The following is a 17,787-nucleotide window of genomic DNA, read 5'->3' as shown; positions in this document are numbered from 1 at the left end:
CAAAATTTAATGACACCAAGCAAAAGCTGAACAGTCTCCACTCAACATTTAAAGGCAGAAGCTTTGGAATAAAATGACGGTCTCACTTACAAGTAACAGCTTACTGGAAAAATGACCAGCTTAAATTCTACCACAAAAAATACATTTTTCCAAGTCATATTTTACACTTGTATAAAGACATACATCATGAAAATGTGTTTCATCAAACAGTAAAAAGTACCATTCCCTTTTTATGGATGAGAAAAACTGTCAAGCCTTATACGATTTACCTACGTTTTTAAAGATGAGTTCAACAAGAGGAAGTTAAAATGCAAATAACTTGTTCTGATTCCCCATTATCCTGTACAACTGCCATAGAAAACAGCCATAAAAAAAGAGCAAAGATGGAAAAATAAACTCACAGCTGAAACTGCATTTATCTACTTCACAGCCCTTGGAAAAAAAAAAAAACAAAACTTTAGCAGAAATAACTTGCAGCCCAGCGGTTCAGACTGCAAGACAGGTGGTTCAAAATCTACGTTCCACCTTGCTCCTTCCCATCATTCTATAGCGATTCTTATTATTCTTTCACCTTCACCCTCCAACCACGCTCAGCTTTGTTGGAATGCTGATAGATTGTCTAAAGGATAAACTTTCAAAGAGCCAAACAGGTTCTCCGGTACAGATTTTTCTGTGAAAGACATTAATATTATAGGTGACACTGCATAGACAAACCCTAACTAGGCATACAGCAGTTTTGGTAAGGGGAGACTTTGCACACCATAGAACTGTGACAACCACAATCTACGACATTCTTCCTCCTCAGCAGCTACATTGTACCTTGTTGTTTGGCCATTGAAGGAGGTTCAATGGTGCAGAAGAAGACAGGCTCTGGAACCTCAACACCTGCCAGCAGAAGTCTCTCTATGTCACCGGTGCTCCTCTGCTCTCCCCCAGCACTCCTTCCAGCCTGCCGTGCAGCAGCTACAGCTGAAGGCTTTGACGACACTAGGGTATCTCCAGTGGCACTCTGATCAGTTCCCAGGGATTCCACAAGAGACGAAGCAGCAGGGGTTGGGGGGGTTGTTAAAATGAAACCAAAGTCATAGAGAACGGTACATCAGTAAATGAAAATCTGCTTATGCATTCCAGAATAGATCATATTTAGAAAATGTGGGCAAACTGTATTGGTCCAGCTTGCTCAGGCACTGAAACACTCAATTAGGCAGCTAATGGGAGCATGAAACGAGCACATTTCAACTTCAATTGTTGATTTTTTAAAACTAACTTTCAGTCTCACTCTGAGGCCTTTCTGGGCCATTACACAGCACTCTGGTATTGTGAAAGTTACATTGTAAACATAAGGTCAGAACCCTACTAAAATACAATGTCTTGAGGTTCAGTTCTTTCCACCTACCAGCACAGACTTTCTCACATCATTTATTTACATTCCCACACGATAATTTTTCAGTTTAGGAGGAAGTATATGCATGTATACTTAATGCAAAATGACAGCTGTAACTACAGTCAAGATACAAACACATGTGAGATACAGTAGCACGGAGGTGGAAGACACTCTAGTAAAACAAGCTTTCTTTACAAACAAGTACTTTCAATCACCTGTTTCAAGCCAACGGCGAGGGCAATGTTTCCAGGCATTAGTGATGGTATTTCAATTTGTTGATCAGCAAAAGGCAAGAGCAGACGGCTCATCCTCTCCCTGTAAATTAAATCATTTAATTGTTCACGACTGTAACAGGCATCCAAACGCGACGCAAACCCACAGCCCCACAGCCTGCTTTTACTCACGTGCAACTTTTGTTAATATTATATACAGCTGACTGAGGTTTCAGTGAACCTGAATAAATGCGAATGAAAACTAATGGTCCACGACATTTATCATGGAGAACTTTAAACGCCAGGGCACACAGGTCATCATCTTTGTACCACTGTCTGCAAAACAGAAACCACAACAAAAAGCACACTGGTTGGGATTACTCCACCTCAAGCCTGCATTTACATAAGTGTTCACTCTCTTAGGAACCTGTATGTTTCTAATTGCAATATTAGTAGAGACGTTTTATATATGTTCATATACCAAATATGCTAACCTAAGCTGTTCCACTTCTAGTAAAATATGGTGGAGGTCGTGTGACTCAACCGGCACTAGAGATGATCCTCAGCCTCCACCTGTAAAACGTCAGTATTCTCAGACTAAAAGGCTTTGGGACCATAATTGCACGCCAGGTTCAGTACTTGAGTATTTTTAGGTCCGCACACCTTCACTGCACATCTAAAACCAGTAAAGATATTAGCGGTCAATATTATTTTCTCCCTTTATACTTTTCCTACTTGCTTTTCCTTTTTGTTGACCCTCCCTTTCTTACTCCACTTACAGAAACTCATAGGAACGCTCATGAGGTGCAGGTAAGTACATGGTAATAGCATCCAGTAACGGCTGCACTCCTTTGTTCTTCAATGCGCTGCCACAGAGCACTGGTACGGCTTTCTGAGCTAGTGTGACTCTGCGTATGGCAGACTGGAGCTGTGAAAAAAAGAAGGGGAAAAGAAAAAAGAAAAGGCTTTCTGTTGAATTTTGGACAGCGCTTTACCCTTAGCATTCCAGCCACCAGATATCACTATCAGATTTTGCACAAAGACCTAGGAAATGACAAGGTCCTTTATAGATTTTTTTTCATTTGCAGGAAAAAAAAAAAAAACAAAGAATGTTTACTACAGGTAAACAGTGCCTTTTTCACTTCATTAAGTATGACAACAAGACCATTAGTGTGTAAAAAATGCACAAGGACAATCCAGCAGACTTTGAACAACGTACTAAAATACCACTTTGACATCTAAGTTATTACCCCGTAATCAGCAGGCTTTGCGCTTGGCAGTAAGAGTTCATGAAGTGACTCCAGAAACTGTTTGGGAATAAGCAGGTATAGCAAGTAATGCACACAACACTGAGTAAAAAAGATGACGGGAGCCACCGTGTTTGTCTTGGACAGCAGGGTTTGCACGGATGGTACACTGCGCTCTTGCAGGGCAGTGCCATCTGCAAGCACATGGGTGGATGATGGACAACCAAGCTACTTACCAGAGCTGCTGTCAGTAACTACCCTTGCATGCACAGTGCTGCCCAGCACCTCCCGTTAGCTGGAGGTAGACTGCAGAGGCCCAGTTTTCAAGTCCAGAAAGGGTTAATTGCTTCATTAAATTACAAGAGGATCTTGTTTCAAGATTTTAAACAACGCTGATTTTTGCTCATGTCTTTTCATTTGAAGATGTTACTTTCACCCTGATTATAAGCTTTGCCAGCATCCACTCCTCAATTTAAAGGTACCTATGCTCTGTTGTTTTAGCAGTCAGAATTTGGCATTGCATTTAAAAGTTCTCATCTTTCCTGTGTAACAACCTTATTGGGAAAACCCATTTATTCCAGTACAAACTTGACAGGCGTCAATAGGTTATTTACAGACAAGAATAATTATTCACTTCTACCAATTATAAAAGTAATTTAGCAACGCTGTCATCTTCCAGTCAGTGCATGTGAGACAGTGCTACTAAATTCAAACTAAGAAAAAAATCACTCTTTTCTATTATGAAACTTTTGCCTCACCAGTTTCAATATATCATGTCTTAAGAGCCAACCAACTCCTAGCCACTGAAATGCTACTTCTGCTAGTGAGACTCTGTAGCTCAGACACAGCAGGCCGATTCTATCTGGTGATTTCATTCGTGTTTCTCTTAAACTTCTTTTGCAGCAGCCTGTCAATAAAGATCATCCATAAAGGTTGAACTGTTACAGCTGTGCCCTGCATGTTTGAGAATTACCATCAGTATATCATCACATGTAATTCATACTAAGCTTAAATGTATTTTGCCCTAAATTCACAATGCCATCAAATCACTACAAAAGCTGGTGAATTTTTTGCTGGTTAAAAAATGCACAACTATACAATCATATCTGCACATGCCAAAGGCAAAGTAGTCCCGACCTTCAGAATAACAGACAGTGAACCTTTATTTACAAATAACAAAAGGTAAAAATTACCTTGTCAGGTGGTATTAGGTCAAAATTTTCACTGTATTCTCCTAGGATCAGTTCAGCAAATTCATCATCCAGATCTGCAACCTTCAATAGAACAGTTCTGCTTTATTATTTGGTCACCAATCTTAGGTAGTTGAAAATACAGCAAAATAGAGAAGGAACTAAGCTTTTAAAGATATCAGAGATCATAAACTTAAAACAAGCAATACAGAAGATACATTTCATGTCTCACATCTCAACTCAGTTATTATGCGTCCCCAAAAATGAAAGAGCCTGCAGCCATGTTGTGACAGCCATGGAGGGCACAACTGAATATATTCTGAGCTGTAAAAAAGCTGAAGTCTGGACTAAGCAGAAAGTGACCTTTGTGAGCTAATGGATAAAGCTAGGGGAAAAAAAACAACAACCAGACAAGCCTTCAGGGTATTCTGACCTTCTTCATGTCAGAAGCTTGTGGGTCAAAGAGATCATCTGTGCTTTCAGACTGTTCTGATTAGCTTAAAAATTAAATATACTTCAAACCTTGACTCAAATACACCTCTTGCTCCACTGCACATCCACTAAGGTACAATTAAAAGTCTAATTAAGCCAACAGATAAAACAAGACAGCAAATAAATCTTGTGTTCATGTGGTTAAATGGAAGCCAAGTTTACAAGAGGACCAGTAGTCAAATTACTAAATTTTATGTTTTACACTTCTGATAAAAATAATATTATTAGAAGTAGAACATAAACTATTTTAGGAACACAAGGTTATCTGACTTATCACACTACTGGGCCACCCCGTCCTGCTTCAGGAAGGACCCAGAAGCTAAAGAAAAAAAAATACAGTAAAAACATATAAAAAAAGGATTGAAAACCATTGTTCTTATCCAGATTTCTACCTGAGATTTCCTAAGAGAAGAGGCTGAGCAACCACATTCCCATTTAAAACCTGAATATTCTGAATACCAGGTATGTTTGTGTTTTACAGAACTCGGAGCAAGTCAAAAGGGATCGCTCAGACTGGTGTTTCTCAGGGAACACAAAGCCCAGCATCGCCTACGTACTAGCAATATGTGTTCCAAATTTGCATGGAAGGCACTTCTCATAGCAAAATGGCTCAAAACCTCTGGCAAACATAACTGTTAATTTCACATATTTTTGCATATAAAGCATACATTTGGATGTAACTGCTACTACACTTCTAAGGCTGTATAAAAGCAATTAAAGTTCTAGGCTGCAGAAAAGCAAACAGAGTACAAAATCACACTTTTAACTTGGAGATAAGATGTGTTTGGGGTCTCTCAAGTACAGCCAGCTCTTACCGCTGTATTAACACAGAACAAGGTGGGACTTTAAAGCATTAGCTCAAATAAACTATTGGAAAGAAACTATTTCAAAGGCTCTGCACAGCCCACAGGCACACTTTCACTTCATTATTCTTCAGCACTTCTAAACTGTCTCAACTCTGCAAAACCTGTCAGATGTCAGGATCAAGAAAACTATGCTTCTATTACAATTTCTTCTCTTCACAGGATGACAATCTATGGGACATATTTATATCCTTCTCATCTCTCCCACAGACTTAATGGATGGATCTGGTATTTATGATGAGATACAGTTTCCTCTAGCACAGCATTTAGCATCAATTGGAACAGACGCTGACATCCCATCCAGTTTCTAGCTGTCATTCCAGAAGGGTATGAAAAAGCTGCAGGTTCTGGGTTTGAACCCACTGTGAATGTTCCAAATATCTTTGGGGATCTAAGGCGGCAAAAGATGCCATGTTAACAAATTTAATATTAAATCTAGGGTCTACTTTTAAACTGCTTAATGAGCTATATAAGCAAGAGTACTGAGTGGATAAAGGCAGGCAGTTATCACCGTCTACTCACCCTCTAATTGTGAAGCTACATCTTAGACACTGTGATTTTAGGTTTCCCAGCACAAAATAAATTGAGAAACAGTGGGAAATTTGGCTGAAAACCACAGGGTGGTAAATCAGAATGCAGCGGGAGTCCCAGAGAGATGAGTCTGCCTAACCTGGAAAAAGGAAGGATGTATATGCTGCCTCCTACTACCCACAACCTGAAATGATTTTTCAGGGAAAACAAAGGCAGATTCTTTACAGAGAGAGGTGCTCAAGGAAAGGATGAGAAGCGCTGCCATAACAACTCAGGAAATTTCCATACAGACAAAAAGAAATAATGCATCTACAAGAATGGTCAAACGCTGAGACATGTTGCCTAGAAAGACTAAATTTCCATCCCTAGAGACCCCAAGAACAGCCAAACAATGCCCAGAGCAACCTGATTTAAAGCTGAAGTTACCTATGTTTTTAGCAAATCACTGTACTGGATACCCTCAAAGATCCCATTTTTCTAAATAACAGTTTTAAATGTATTATGCATTTACTTTAGAACTTTACTTGTTCTATTAAGGTATTTCTAGCATCCTGGACTTCTTGGAACAGGTTGGGATCATCCGACTCTAGCAGTGGCTTCTGCTCAAAAAGTTTTCCATCATCCAAATCAGAAGTAGGTTTCCAAATCATCTGCTCCTTAGTTACAACATCAACCAGCCCTCTGAAGGTTCTGGCTTCCCCAATGGGCAACTGCAAGTAGAACAGAAATTTTAGAGAGTTGAAAAAAAATTAATAAAGGTGTTCAATTCAAAAGAAATGCAGGTAGATTTCTAAGCTTACCTGTAAAAGCAAAGGTTTTGTCTTCAACTTTTGTTTGATACTCTCAACAGCATATGTAAAACTGTATTAAAACAACAGACATGGTTACAACAAATTTAATGATATAGTAAAAATAGTGTACTCTCATTTGTTGTAAAAAGTACTCCAACGACTACATAGCATATGTAGCCATTAAAGATGTGTACAGTACAAACTAACATAAATCACGAGTTCTGTGCTTAACAGAACAACTTTAACTTGATCAGAAACATTCTATTACGAGGTTATTAACAGTGATTAAAACAACTATATGAATACCTTGCCCTGCTTTTGTCCATCTTGTTCAAAAAGCAGATTCGTGGTATCTGATGTTTGTCTGCTTGTCTCCACACTGTCAGAGTTTGGGCCTACACAAAAAGGCAAAATGGTAACAATATTGACAGAGGAACTATATATACATTTCCTATGATGAGAAGTCAAGCATCTTTCCTTCATCTTATATTCCTGCAGCTGAGAGATTGAGCTTAGAGTAGAGAAGGGAACTGTGCTGAATGCATTGTGATAAGCCCTTATCTAGGCACACAGATGAACTCCACAAGCAGCTTTGTCACAGCTCTTCCTTCATCTGTTGTCTTTCCTCCAGGGCATAGAGCAAAGAGGACACAGAGAGAACATACACGCTACATGAATGCTTTCCAGTAACATATTTAACTAACACTGACCAAGAGTTCCTTCATCCTTTACCTCAGGAAAAGATAACTATTGAATTTAGTGTTCCATATGACATGTAACTTTTCTACGGAATTGAACCTTCACGTCAAAGTCAAACACTAGCCTGGCTACACCTTTTCTGCACTATGCCCAATGAGCTTATTAAATAGGACAGAGCGGAGGGGGAAATTCTGGGTGAAAATTATTAATTTTTCAAGTGGAATCAGAAAATGAGATGTGAATGGATGCCCATTACTATCCACTGCTGGAGCTAGCCAGAAGCCATCATATCAATCTGCATTTGTAAATAAAATAAAAAAAAAAAGCAAAACAACAAAAGAAAAGAGTAACCAAAGGAACAATAGACAACAGAGTTCAGAGGGAACCCTGTTTATTTTCCCCTCATTACCACAGCAATTCCTATGCACTTAATAGAATACATACACTTAAGGTAATCATTCCAGCCTCTTTCAGGTAATTTGGGAATAAAAAAAGTTACCAGTCATTTTTACCTCAACACCAGCTGAAGCATCAAACACTGCTACTGCTCCATCCAGGACTCTCAAGCAACGTTCAACTTCCACTGTGAAGTCCACATGACCTAAAAAAACAATTGAAACAACTCCAATTCATAACCTAAACCACAATTATCAGAATTCAAACAGGCAACATCAACAGATCATGATATATATATATATTTTTTAAATGTCTAAAAACACATCATGATTACCACCTTACCTTTCAGGAAATTACACCTTCAAGTCCTTGAAACATACAGGCTGCCCCTGAGCTAACCATAAACAAGTTGGAACAGTCACAGAAAACAGTGACTAGACAAAGGTCAACAGAGCTCAGTGCAGGCTTATTTACTGCAGCAATTGAATCAGCCAAATATCGCACTGTATCCAGGACCTCAGTTCAGCAATGACTCACCTCATCTACTGCCTCATGTTATCACATGTGTATCACTGAAGTACAGTACCTGGGGTGTCAATCAGATTGATTCTGTAGTCCTTCCAGTCAAAAGTAACAGCAGCAGACTGAATGGTAATACCGCGTTCTCGTTCTTGTACCATAAAATCTGTCACAGTGTCTCCATCATCAACATCTGTGAGCAGAAAACAGGATTGCAGCTGGGTACATAAATAATTCAAAGGCTGAAGCTATCTTAAACTAAAGATAGTGAGAGACATTTGGATATACTCTCCCTTTTGTAAATGATCAAGTTATGAAAACTGCTCTAAGACACGGAATTATAATGTCAGCTCATACACCCAGATTGCCAATGTATGGAACAAACTGTTTGTAGGACAAAAACAAGAAATTCCATCAACCTTTTTTCATTTTTAATCAAAGAACAACATTGTGTAGAAGCTTAAAAATCAAGCAACATTGTGAGAAACTTAAAAAATCATAGCAAGGCCCAAAATAATGAATAAATGACACTTTTGAAATGAGAGGCTGCTCTTCGTATACAACCTGACATTTAAAAATTTAATAGATGAAACTCAATAAGGTTAGACTTAGGTTTAAGAAGCTAAGGATTTTTATCATTTTTAATAAAAAGAGAGAAAGTACCACACTTTCAAACAAGCATGCCACCACGTTCAGTCACTCCTGAAGGCTCACACCTTCTAACATTCTCCTGGGCAGCAGAGGAAACACCACTAAAATTAAAAGGTCAGAAGTACCATAAAGGAAGGCTGCTTTGGTTTCCTCAGTATTAAAAGATTTCAGCGAGAGTTGGTGAAGAAAGGAATTCTTCCTGTGCTAGGACTTAAATATAGATTAATTTTTGGTAATCTGGTCCCTTGACATGTCAGAATTGATCCGGAGGAGCAGCTTTGCCAAAACAACCAATGAACAACATGTAAAACAGAAAGAACTTTTGAGTAAGTGTTAAACAAATAGCAAGGTATGAAAAAAACAAAAAGGAAAAAAAATGAATCAACAAGCTGTCAACTGCTGTAGAAGTGCAACCATATTCAAATACAATAGAAAACACATTAAGCTTTCATTAAATTGAATAACAACTCTGAAACAAAAGGCTTCTATGCTAAAAACTGTACCACCAATCTCACTGCATGAGATTGACACAATTGTAAAATCTCTCACAGCTATGGAAATAAAAAAATACATATACTGCTAACCTCCAAGTGTTCTTATGTATCCAGAGTAATACAGCATTCTTTCTGTTGTTGTCGTTTTCCCTGCATCAATATGAGCCATGATACCAATGTTACGGATTCTGCACAAAGCAAAAACACAGCTTTTACTATGGCACTTTTTTTTCCACACTCACTAAGCATAACACAGAAGATGAATAGGGTTTTTTTCCTCTGTCACTTAACTGATACAGTGCACGTGCTGATTCTGAAGTATGATAGCACTGAAATGGTGAATTTTCTTCAAAGTGGCAATAGTCAGTAGTTCTGGAACACATTTCCACACTTCACTTCTGTACCTGCTTGGCCTTATTCTGCACTCACATGTCCCCTCTACAGATGGAATCAGCCCCATCACCTTCTTGTCTGTTCCAACCCCTGAATCCTGGTGACTAAAGCAGTCCATTGCACGTATCACCAAATCACAGGACCACAGAGGCTGTAAGGCACTTCTGGAGATCATACTGCCCAGCCCACCGCTACAGAAGGTTCCCTGGGGTAGGCTGCACAGGAAGGTGTTCAGAGGGTTTTGAATATCTGCAGTGAAGGAGGCTCTGCAGCCTCTCCAGGCAGCATGTTGCAGCGCTCTGTCACCACCACAGTAAAGTTTTTCCTCATGTTTGTATGGAACTTTCTGTGTTCCAATTTGCACCTGCTGCCCCTCTGACCTGTTGCTGGGCACTGCTCAAAAGAGCGTGGCCCCATCCACTGCTCATAAGGTATCGGTAAGTGTGGATATTTATGTCCCAAATCTAGCATGGAAGTTCTCACAAAGTTGTATGAGATTTTGTTCAGACAGATCTTCTTTCCTGAGATATCTTGCCCAGAGGCTTCCAAGCAGCTCTTCTCATTGCAGGCTTGTGATCAGCTGTCATCTGCACAATTAGCTTTGCCCTCATTCATAAGGATGTCATCTCTACAGCTAAACACAAGGAATACAGTGGCACCCATGGTGGTGAGCTACATGCCAAGAAGCTCCTCCCTCTCATTTACCCATCAGCAATCACTGTGGACTTTGAACTTCTCTAAGACACCATTTTTCATTTCAACACAATCGAGAGATCACAATTTTTCCAGTTCAAGATCTCTCTGACACTCACACTGAAATGTCAGAAAGCTGAAAGAAAGGAAGTATGAACTGCAATTTAAGACATGTATTTAAGTAACACCAGCAGCAATAACCCTTGACATTGTACATCAGTTCCCCTCACTATCAGTTACATAGGGAGAATAAGCTACAATGACGTACCTGGATATATGAGGATTAATAACAGAACGCAGAGATTTAACATCTCCTGGAGACAAAGAAAACAAAAAAGACGTGTCAGACTGATCCCAACTAGAAATTATTGATTTTAACAAAATTAAGCAAATTAAGAAAACTCCTAAAAATCTTACTGGAAACAAAGATTGAGAGTCACAGCTCTTGAGAACTCCTAATTCTCACCTATCCCAAATGACTAAAGATTTCACAACATCTCTCGCTCCCTTTCACACATGGAACTCTTCAGAACTTTAACTTAGAAACAACAGGAAAATCACAACACATGGAAAAGACATATATATAATCAGACCAATAGAATCATAGAATCATAGAATTGCTCAGGTTGGAAAAGACCTTAAAGATCATTGAATCCAATCACAACCTAAACATAGTACCCTAATTAACAACCCTATGCTAAATCATGTCCCTGAGCACCACATTCAAATGGTTTTTACACACATCCAGGAACGGTGACTCAACCACCTCCCTGTGGAGCCTATTCCAGTGCATAACAACCCATTCTGTAAAGAAGTTTTTCCTCATATCCAACCTAAACTTACCCTGGCACAACTTGGGGCCATTTCGCCTCCTCCTGTCACTTGTCACCAGTGAGAAGAGACCAACCCTGCTCTCACTGTAAGCACCTTTCTGATACTGGAAAGGAGCAGCCTCCTCTTCCCAGACTAAACAGGCCCAGCTCCTTCAGCCTCTCCTCATAGGGCATATTCTCCAAGCCCTTCTCTGGACCTGCTCCAGCACTTCAGTGTCCTTTCTGTACAGAGGTGCCCAAAACTGAACACAGGACTCAAGGTGAGTCCTCACCAATGCCGAGTACAGGGGCAGGATGACTTCCTTAGTCCTGCTCACCACACCATTCCTGATACAAGCCAGGATGCCATTGGCCCTCTTGGCCTCCTGGCACACTGCTGGCTCATATTCAGCAGACTGCCCATCAGCTCACCAAGGTCCCTTTCCATCAGGCAGCTTTCCAGACACTCCTCCCCAAGCCTGTAGGGTTTCCTGGGTTTGTCGTGACCAAAATGCAGGACCCGACACTTGGCCCTACTGAAAATCATACAGTTCACCTTGGCCCATTGATCCAGTCCATCCAGGTCCCTCTGTAGTGCCCTTCTCCCCTCAGGCAGATCAACACTCCCTCCCAACTTGGTGTTGTCTGTAAATTTACTGCGGGTGCACTCAATCCCCTCATCCAGATCATTGATAAAGATGTTAAACAGAAGTGGCTGCAGTACTGAGCCCTGGGGGACAATGGTCATGACTGGCCACCAACTGGATTTAACTCCACTGACCTCAGCTCTTTGGGCCTGGACATCCAGCCAGTGTTTCACCCATCAGAGCGTACGCCCATCCAAACCATGGGCGGCCAGCTTCTCCACGAGGATGTTGTGGAGGACAGTGTCAAAGGCTTTACTGAAGTCCAGGCAGACCACATCAACTACCTTACCATTATCCACTAGGTGGGTCACCCTGTCATAGACCGAAATCAGGTTTGTCAAAAAGGATCTACCAATCATAAACCCACGCTGACCTGGTCTAATGGGCCCAGTGAAGTCCTGCTCTGCAGAAGCAGTAACTAATCAGGCCACGACTCTCTTTTGCCCTAACTCTGCAAAGATAAGTGAATGACAGTAACCTCAGACTTCCTTCTGTTAATCATAGATGTCTCTCTTGGCTTTCGTGCACCATGCTGGCTATCAGCAATTAGTCAATGATCTATTAATACTCATACTTCAGGCAATTGGACAGGGATTACTGCACCCTCCATAGCTAATCTGGCTTTTTATCCACCTGTGTTTTTCATTTTTCTTATTTCCTAAATCCTTACACCACAAAACTACTGAGAACACAGCAGCAATACAAAACCATCCTTTCCATTCTTGAACCTTTTAACCACTCCGTGCTTCAAATGCCAAATATTATCAACAAAGCTTTGCAGGTACTTTTACTCACTTCTACGTAACTCCTGCTAATAAGTCATAAATTACATTCAGAAGCATAAAAACATAATTTACAAGCATACCTGGCGGAGAGCTGTAGTTTCTTTCACTGTTCTTCACACTTAGGACTGTGACTTTTGGCTTCCTGAAACACGCATGCTGGCAATGGAAGGAAAAAGAGAAAACACACACAACTGTCATCATAATGACTTAATAAGCATAACATGATTATTGATTTGTAGGCGTAACTTTTTCCAGTTGTACAAAACAAAGTATAAACAAGACCTGAATCAACTGATGCTTATTAGCTATTTACATAAACTGAAACTGTCACCTGCGTGGAAGCAGAAGCGTGGCCTGAGCTTAAATAAGAGTCTGCAACATTCAGGAAGCTCAATAAAAACGTGACATACAAGAAGCCTGGCCTCAACAAGAGCTTACGTTGATTACTGTATCTCGAAAGACCAAGGTAAAATAAAATGCAATAAAAACGGTTTACTTGGTGTAACGTGGGCAATCTCCTTAAACTCATGCAGAAGGCGTTAACGCCTGGGAAGGCATTTACCTGGCTGCACAAACTTGTCAATTTCAGCGACAGTTTTGGTGCGTTCACTGAAAACTTCCTCATGATTCTCCACATTCTGGCTGCCGCCTCTACAGCCGTCCCTTGCCACAGAAGCCCAGCACAAAGTAAGCGCTGCACCACAGGCCGACTGCTTCCTAGGAGCTGCGCCTCCGCTGTTTCCACACGGCTACACCAACAGTTTTCCACCTCAGATTGCCGTTCCTCACGCCTGGCTGCAGCCGCAGCGCCGTGCGGCCTTCACCACGCGGCACAACCCACTCACGCACGGTTTCTGAGCCGGGAAATACACCCTTCTGCTCTCGAAGGCGGTAAAAGTGCTCTTTTTCTTTAACAAAATCAGACGCTACATCGTCAAAGCGGCCGCGGCGCAGCGCCCACGGGCACGCCGCGATCCGCCGCCCAGCACCACAGCGCCCAGCCGGCCCGGAGGACGAGTCGCCGCACCGGAAGGTGTGCGCCTCATTGAGCTCCCCCGCAGCCATCCCGTCTTCCTCAGTCCCGCCGCTAACCAACAGACGCAGGCCTTAACTAACAGACACTACGGCCTTTTCCTCCCGTTTCGCCCCTTTTCTGCCACGCCGAGACAGGCCGCAGCCCTAGGGACGAGCAGGGTGCCGTCCGTTCCCAAGGCGGAACCAAAGAGCCGTGGGGAGCGTTTCCATCCGGGGCGGACGGAGGAAGTAACAGCCCTTTTGGCAGCGGAGGGGCGAGCGGCGCGGACGGGAGACGACGTGTGGCCGCCGCCATGGTGAGAGCGGGGCTGGGAGCGCGGCGGGACGGGTCGGGTCGGGTCGGGACGGGCCAGGCCAGGCCAATGGGGCTGGGGCTGGGGACGGGACTTGGACTGGGGACGGGGCTTGGGCTGGGGACAGATGCGGCCCCGCTGCCCCGCGCTGATGGGGTGCTCCCCGGCCTCGTCCCGTTGGCGTGAGGCGCTAAACGCGCTGCCCTGTGCCCACAGCCGCAGAACGAGTACATCGAGCTGCACCGCAAGCGGTACGGATACCGGCTGGACTACCATGAGAAGAAGAGGAAGAAGGAAGGGCGCGAGCCTCACGAGCGCTCCAGGAAGGCCAAGAAGATGATTGGGCTGAAGGCCAAGCTGTACCACAAACAGCGGCACGCCGAGAAGATCCAGATGAAGAAGACGTGAGTAACGTTGTCCTAGAACCATAGAATTACCCAGGTTGGAAAAGACCTTGAAGATCATCAAGTCCAACCGCAGCCTAACCAGTACCCCATCTCTAAGAAAACCTCTGCTAAATCATATCCCTGAGTACCACATCCAAACGGCTCTTAAACACATCCAGGGATGGCGATTCAACCACCTCCCTGGGGAGCCCATTCCAGTACCTAACCACCCTTTCTGTAAAGAAGTTCTTCCTAATATCCAACCTAAACTTGCCCTGGCGCAACTTGAGGCCATTTCCCCTCGTCCTGTCACTTGTCACTAGTGAGAAGAGACCTGCCCCACTCTCACTGTAAGAACCTTCCAGGTACTGGAAGAGCGCGATAAGGTCTCCCCTCAGCCTCCTTTTCCCCAGACTAAACAGCCCCAGCTTCCTTAGCCTCTCCTCGTAGGGATAATTCTCCAAGCCCTTAACGAGCCTCGTTGCCCTTCTCTGGACCTGCTCCAGTACTTCCATATCTTTCGTGTGCTGAGGTGCCCAAAACTGGACACAGTACTCGAGGTGAGGCCTCACCAATGCCGAGTACAGGGGCAGGATGACTTCCTTAGTCCTGCTCACCACACCATTCCTGATACAAGCCAGGATGCCGTTGGCCTTCTTGGCCACCCAGGCACACTGTCGGCTCATGTTCAGCCGTGCATCAATCAGTTCCCCCAGGTCCATTTCCTCCACACAGTCCTCCAGCCACTCTGTCCCAAGCCTATAGCGCTGCCTGGGGTTGTTGTGGCCGAAGTGCAGGACTCAACATTTGGTCTTGTTGAACCTCATCCCATTGGCTTCAGCCCAGCTCTCCAGCCTGTCCAGATCCCTCTGTAGGGCCTCGCTACCCCCAGGCAGATCCACACTCCCAGCCAATTTAGTGTCATCTGCATCTAGCATCGTGTTTGTATGCAGGCACTGTTCCTTAAATGTAAATGCTGCGTTTACTTTAGAGAATATGTTGAATAGGCACAACCTAAGCTATTGCATCTCAAAATTGGCTTCTTTTCTGTTCTTAATATTGTGGCGGTGGTGTTGTTTGTTTCTCCTTGCAGAATTAAAATGCATGAAAAGAGAAATACAAAGGAAAAGAATGAGGATAAAACTCCTAAAGGAGCCGTACCAGCATACCTGCTGGACAGAGAGGGCCAGTCCCGGGCTAAGGTTCTCTCTAACATGATCAAACAGAAACGAAAAGAAAAAGCTGTAAGTAGCTGGATTTATTTCAGATACTAAGTATGTCTCATGGTGATAATCACTGTGTTACTGATGCTTAAGTGTCTTGCAGCTTGTGGGTGAGGTCTAAGCATTGATGTGCGAAAGCTAAAACTTTGAATAGCTTAGTCGCCTTGAGCAAAGTAAGCATGTGCAAAGTCTTGATTTCCATAAACCTGAATGCTAATTACAGTAAGTAGCTCTTAGTTGCATAAAACGCATGGTTTACAGCAACTCTGATTAGTTAAAATTTTACACTTTGATTATCCTGTCTGATTTAAAACCAGCACATACCTAATGAGAGTTGTGTTTCCTACAGGGGAAATGGGAGGTTCCTGTGCCAAAGGTCCGTGCGCAGGGAGAGACAGAAGTTTTAAAAGTGATTCGTACTGGAAAGAGAAAGAAGAAGGCCTGGAAGAGAATGGTTACAAAAGTTTGTTTTGTTGGAGATGGCTTTACTAGGAAACCTCCAAAGTATGAAAGATTCATCCGACCAATGGTAACGTTCTTGAAACTTTCAAATATTTAGGTGCTAATTATTTTAACTTAAATGTACAGCTACCTAGAAGGAAGACGTGTAATAGATGGGCGTTTAATGTTTCACTATCCATGAAATTATTTTCAGGTATACAGTAATAAGGGAAAAAAATTAAGTCTAAAACCTACTACAGAAACAAACACCTGATTTCTTCATGAAACATGCTTTACTCCCGAGAGTGATGATTCTTCTTTCACTGCTGTTAAAAAAGCTGCATTCTGAAGCTAGCCATTAAAAAAAAAAGTACCTAACGTTGTCATTAATCAGGTTCTTAACAACCATTCTGTAGTAAGCAAACAATTTTCTATGTTCTGGCTTGTTTCATTCTTCCCAGTCTCGTAAAATGTATAAATCTGAGGACATAATGCTAGAAATGTTAAATTAGCTCTGAGGACTTGAAGTATATATACTCATGTTTTTTTAACACCTTGTGCTACAGGGCTTACGTTTCAAGAAGGCACATGTGACACATCCTGAACTTAAAGCTACTTTTTGCCTGCCTATCCTTGGCGTGAAAAAGAATCCTTCTTCTCCTTTGTATACAAGTCTGGGTGTAATTACCAAAGGTACTGTCATTGAAGTGAACGTGAGCGAACTGGGCCTCGTGACGCAAGGGGGCAAAGTTATTTGGGGTAAGTATTTAATCCAGTAGCAGTGCAGAACAAGTTTTAAGTCTTTATTGCCTGATTATATTGTGAAGTCTGTGTCTTGTCATAATTAATTTCTGTTGAGTTTTGGTTGTAGCAGAAGCGACTGCAGGACAGCTTTAAAAAGTATTAATCTTAGGCTTTCAGTTCACACTTTGAACATCAAATTAGGTGAAATCCAGAAAAAGGACTTAATGCAAGACATCAGCCATCACATCAGGCAGCGTTACAAGGCTATTAAGACCTACCCATGTGAAAATGATTATGCCATGTTTTCAGTGAAAGTCGTGTGTTCAAATACCTTCATTGAATCAGACTGACTTCTTTTAACAGTGAGGCTGACTTGGATTGTGACAGAACCTACAATATTTATGAATTCCTTGAGGTTCTGGGTATGTTACAAAGACAGCCTGAGCACGATACTTTGGGAACTGGTTTGCAGCTCATCAGAAAGTGTGTTCAGATTCACAGTGATCCACCTTCAATTTTGAAGCAGGAATTTCTTCCAAGGGGGCTTGTGGGTTAAGTTTTCAAAATGGAAGAATCGTAATTTACTGTATGACTTTTGATTTCCTTTTCTCTTTAGGAAAATATGCACAAGTCACTAACAATCCAGAAAACGATGGCTGTATTAATGCAGTTCTGCTCGTCTAAATTGTTCGATGCTACACACTGGATGCCGCTTTCTACAACATCAGGGGAGTTTCAACAATTCTGGGAGATCTCTGAAGCTTTCAGCCATGCTGATCTTTTAAGCGTGCCAGAAAAGACTGTTATATTTAAAGTCTGAGTTATCTATCTGACCATTGTCCAAATAAAGAGATTCAATTTTCATA

At 42.1% G+C, this 17,787-nt stretch overlaps 2 protein-coding genes across 3 annotated transcripts in view; one reads left to right on the top strand and one right to left on the bottom strand.

Moving 5' to 3' along the window:
* The window catches only part of GFM2 (GTP dependent ribosome recycling factor mitochondrial 2), an 18,189-nt gene extending 4,060 nt beyond the window's left edge, over positions 1-14,129 (bottom strand). The window contains exons 1-15 of one of the 2 annotated variants that reach the window (XM_072359370.1): positions 13,912-14,129; positions 13,362-13,509; positions 12,880-12,955; positions 10,824-10,869; positions 9,560-9,657; positions 8,392-8,517; positions 7,922-8,010; positions 7,017-7,105; positions 6,720-6,780; positions 6,444-6,629; positions 4,037-4,117; positions 2,376-2,524; positions 1,789-1,932; positions 1,600-1,699; positions 820-1,009 (exon numbers count right to left, since the gene is read on the bottom strand). In XM_072359370.1, coding sequence (XP_072215471.1) covers positions 820-1,009; positions 1,600-1,699; positions 1,789-1,932; positions 2,376-2,524; positions 4,037-4,117; positions 6,444-6,629; positions 6,720-6,780; positions 7,017-7,105; positions 7,922-8,010; positions 8,392-8,517; positions 9,560-9,657; positions 10,824-10,869; positions 12,880-12,955; positions 13,362-13,509; positions 13,912-14,129 — 1,801 coding nt within the window. Of the gene's footprint in view, positions 1-819; positions 1,010-1,599; positions 1,700-1,788; positions 1,933-2,375; positions 2,525-4,036; positions 4,118-6,443; positions 6,630-6,719; positions 6,781-7,016; positions 7,106-7,921; positions 8,011-8,391; positions 8,518-9,559; positions 9,658-10,823; positions 10,870-12,879; positions 12,956-13,361; positions 13,825-13,911 lie in introns of those variants that run through there. The other variant, XM_072359369.1, reaches the window with a different exon arrangement.
* NSA2 (NSA2 ribosome biogenesis factor) lies at positions 13,998-17,787 on the top strand. The gene is made up of 6 exons (XM_072359372.1): positions 13,998-14,130; positions 14,344-14,531; positions 15,607-15,757; positions 16,086-16,265; positions 16,744-16,936; positions 17,538-17,787. Exons 1-6 carry the CDS (start codon positions 14,128-14,130, stop codon positions 17,603-17,605), a joined length of 783 nt encoding a protein of 260 aa, XP_072215473.1. The 5' UTR covers positions 13,998-14,127; the 3' UTR covers positions 17,606-17,787.

This window comes from Excalfactoria chinensis, chromosome Z, assembly GCF_039878825.1.
Source record: "Excalfactoria chinensis isolate bCotChi1 chromosome Z, bCotChi1.hap2, whole genome shotgun sequence".
NCBI lineage: Eukaryota > Metazoa > Chordata > Aves > Galliformes > Phasianidae > Excalfactoria > Excalfactoria chinensis.
The sequence above is the reverse complement of the archived record's forward strand: the minus strand, read 5'-3'. Positions and strand labels throughout refer to the sequence as shown.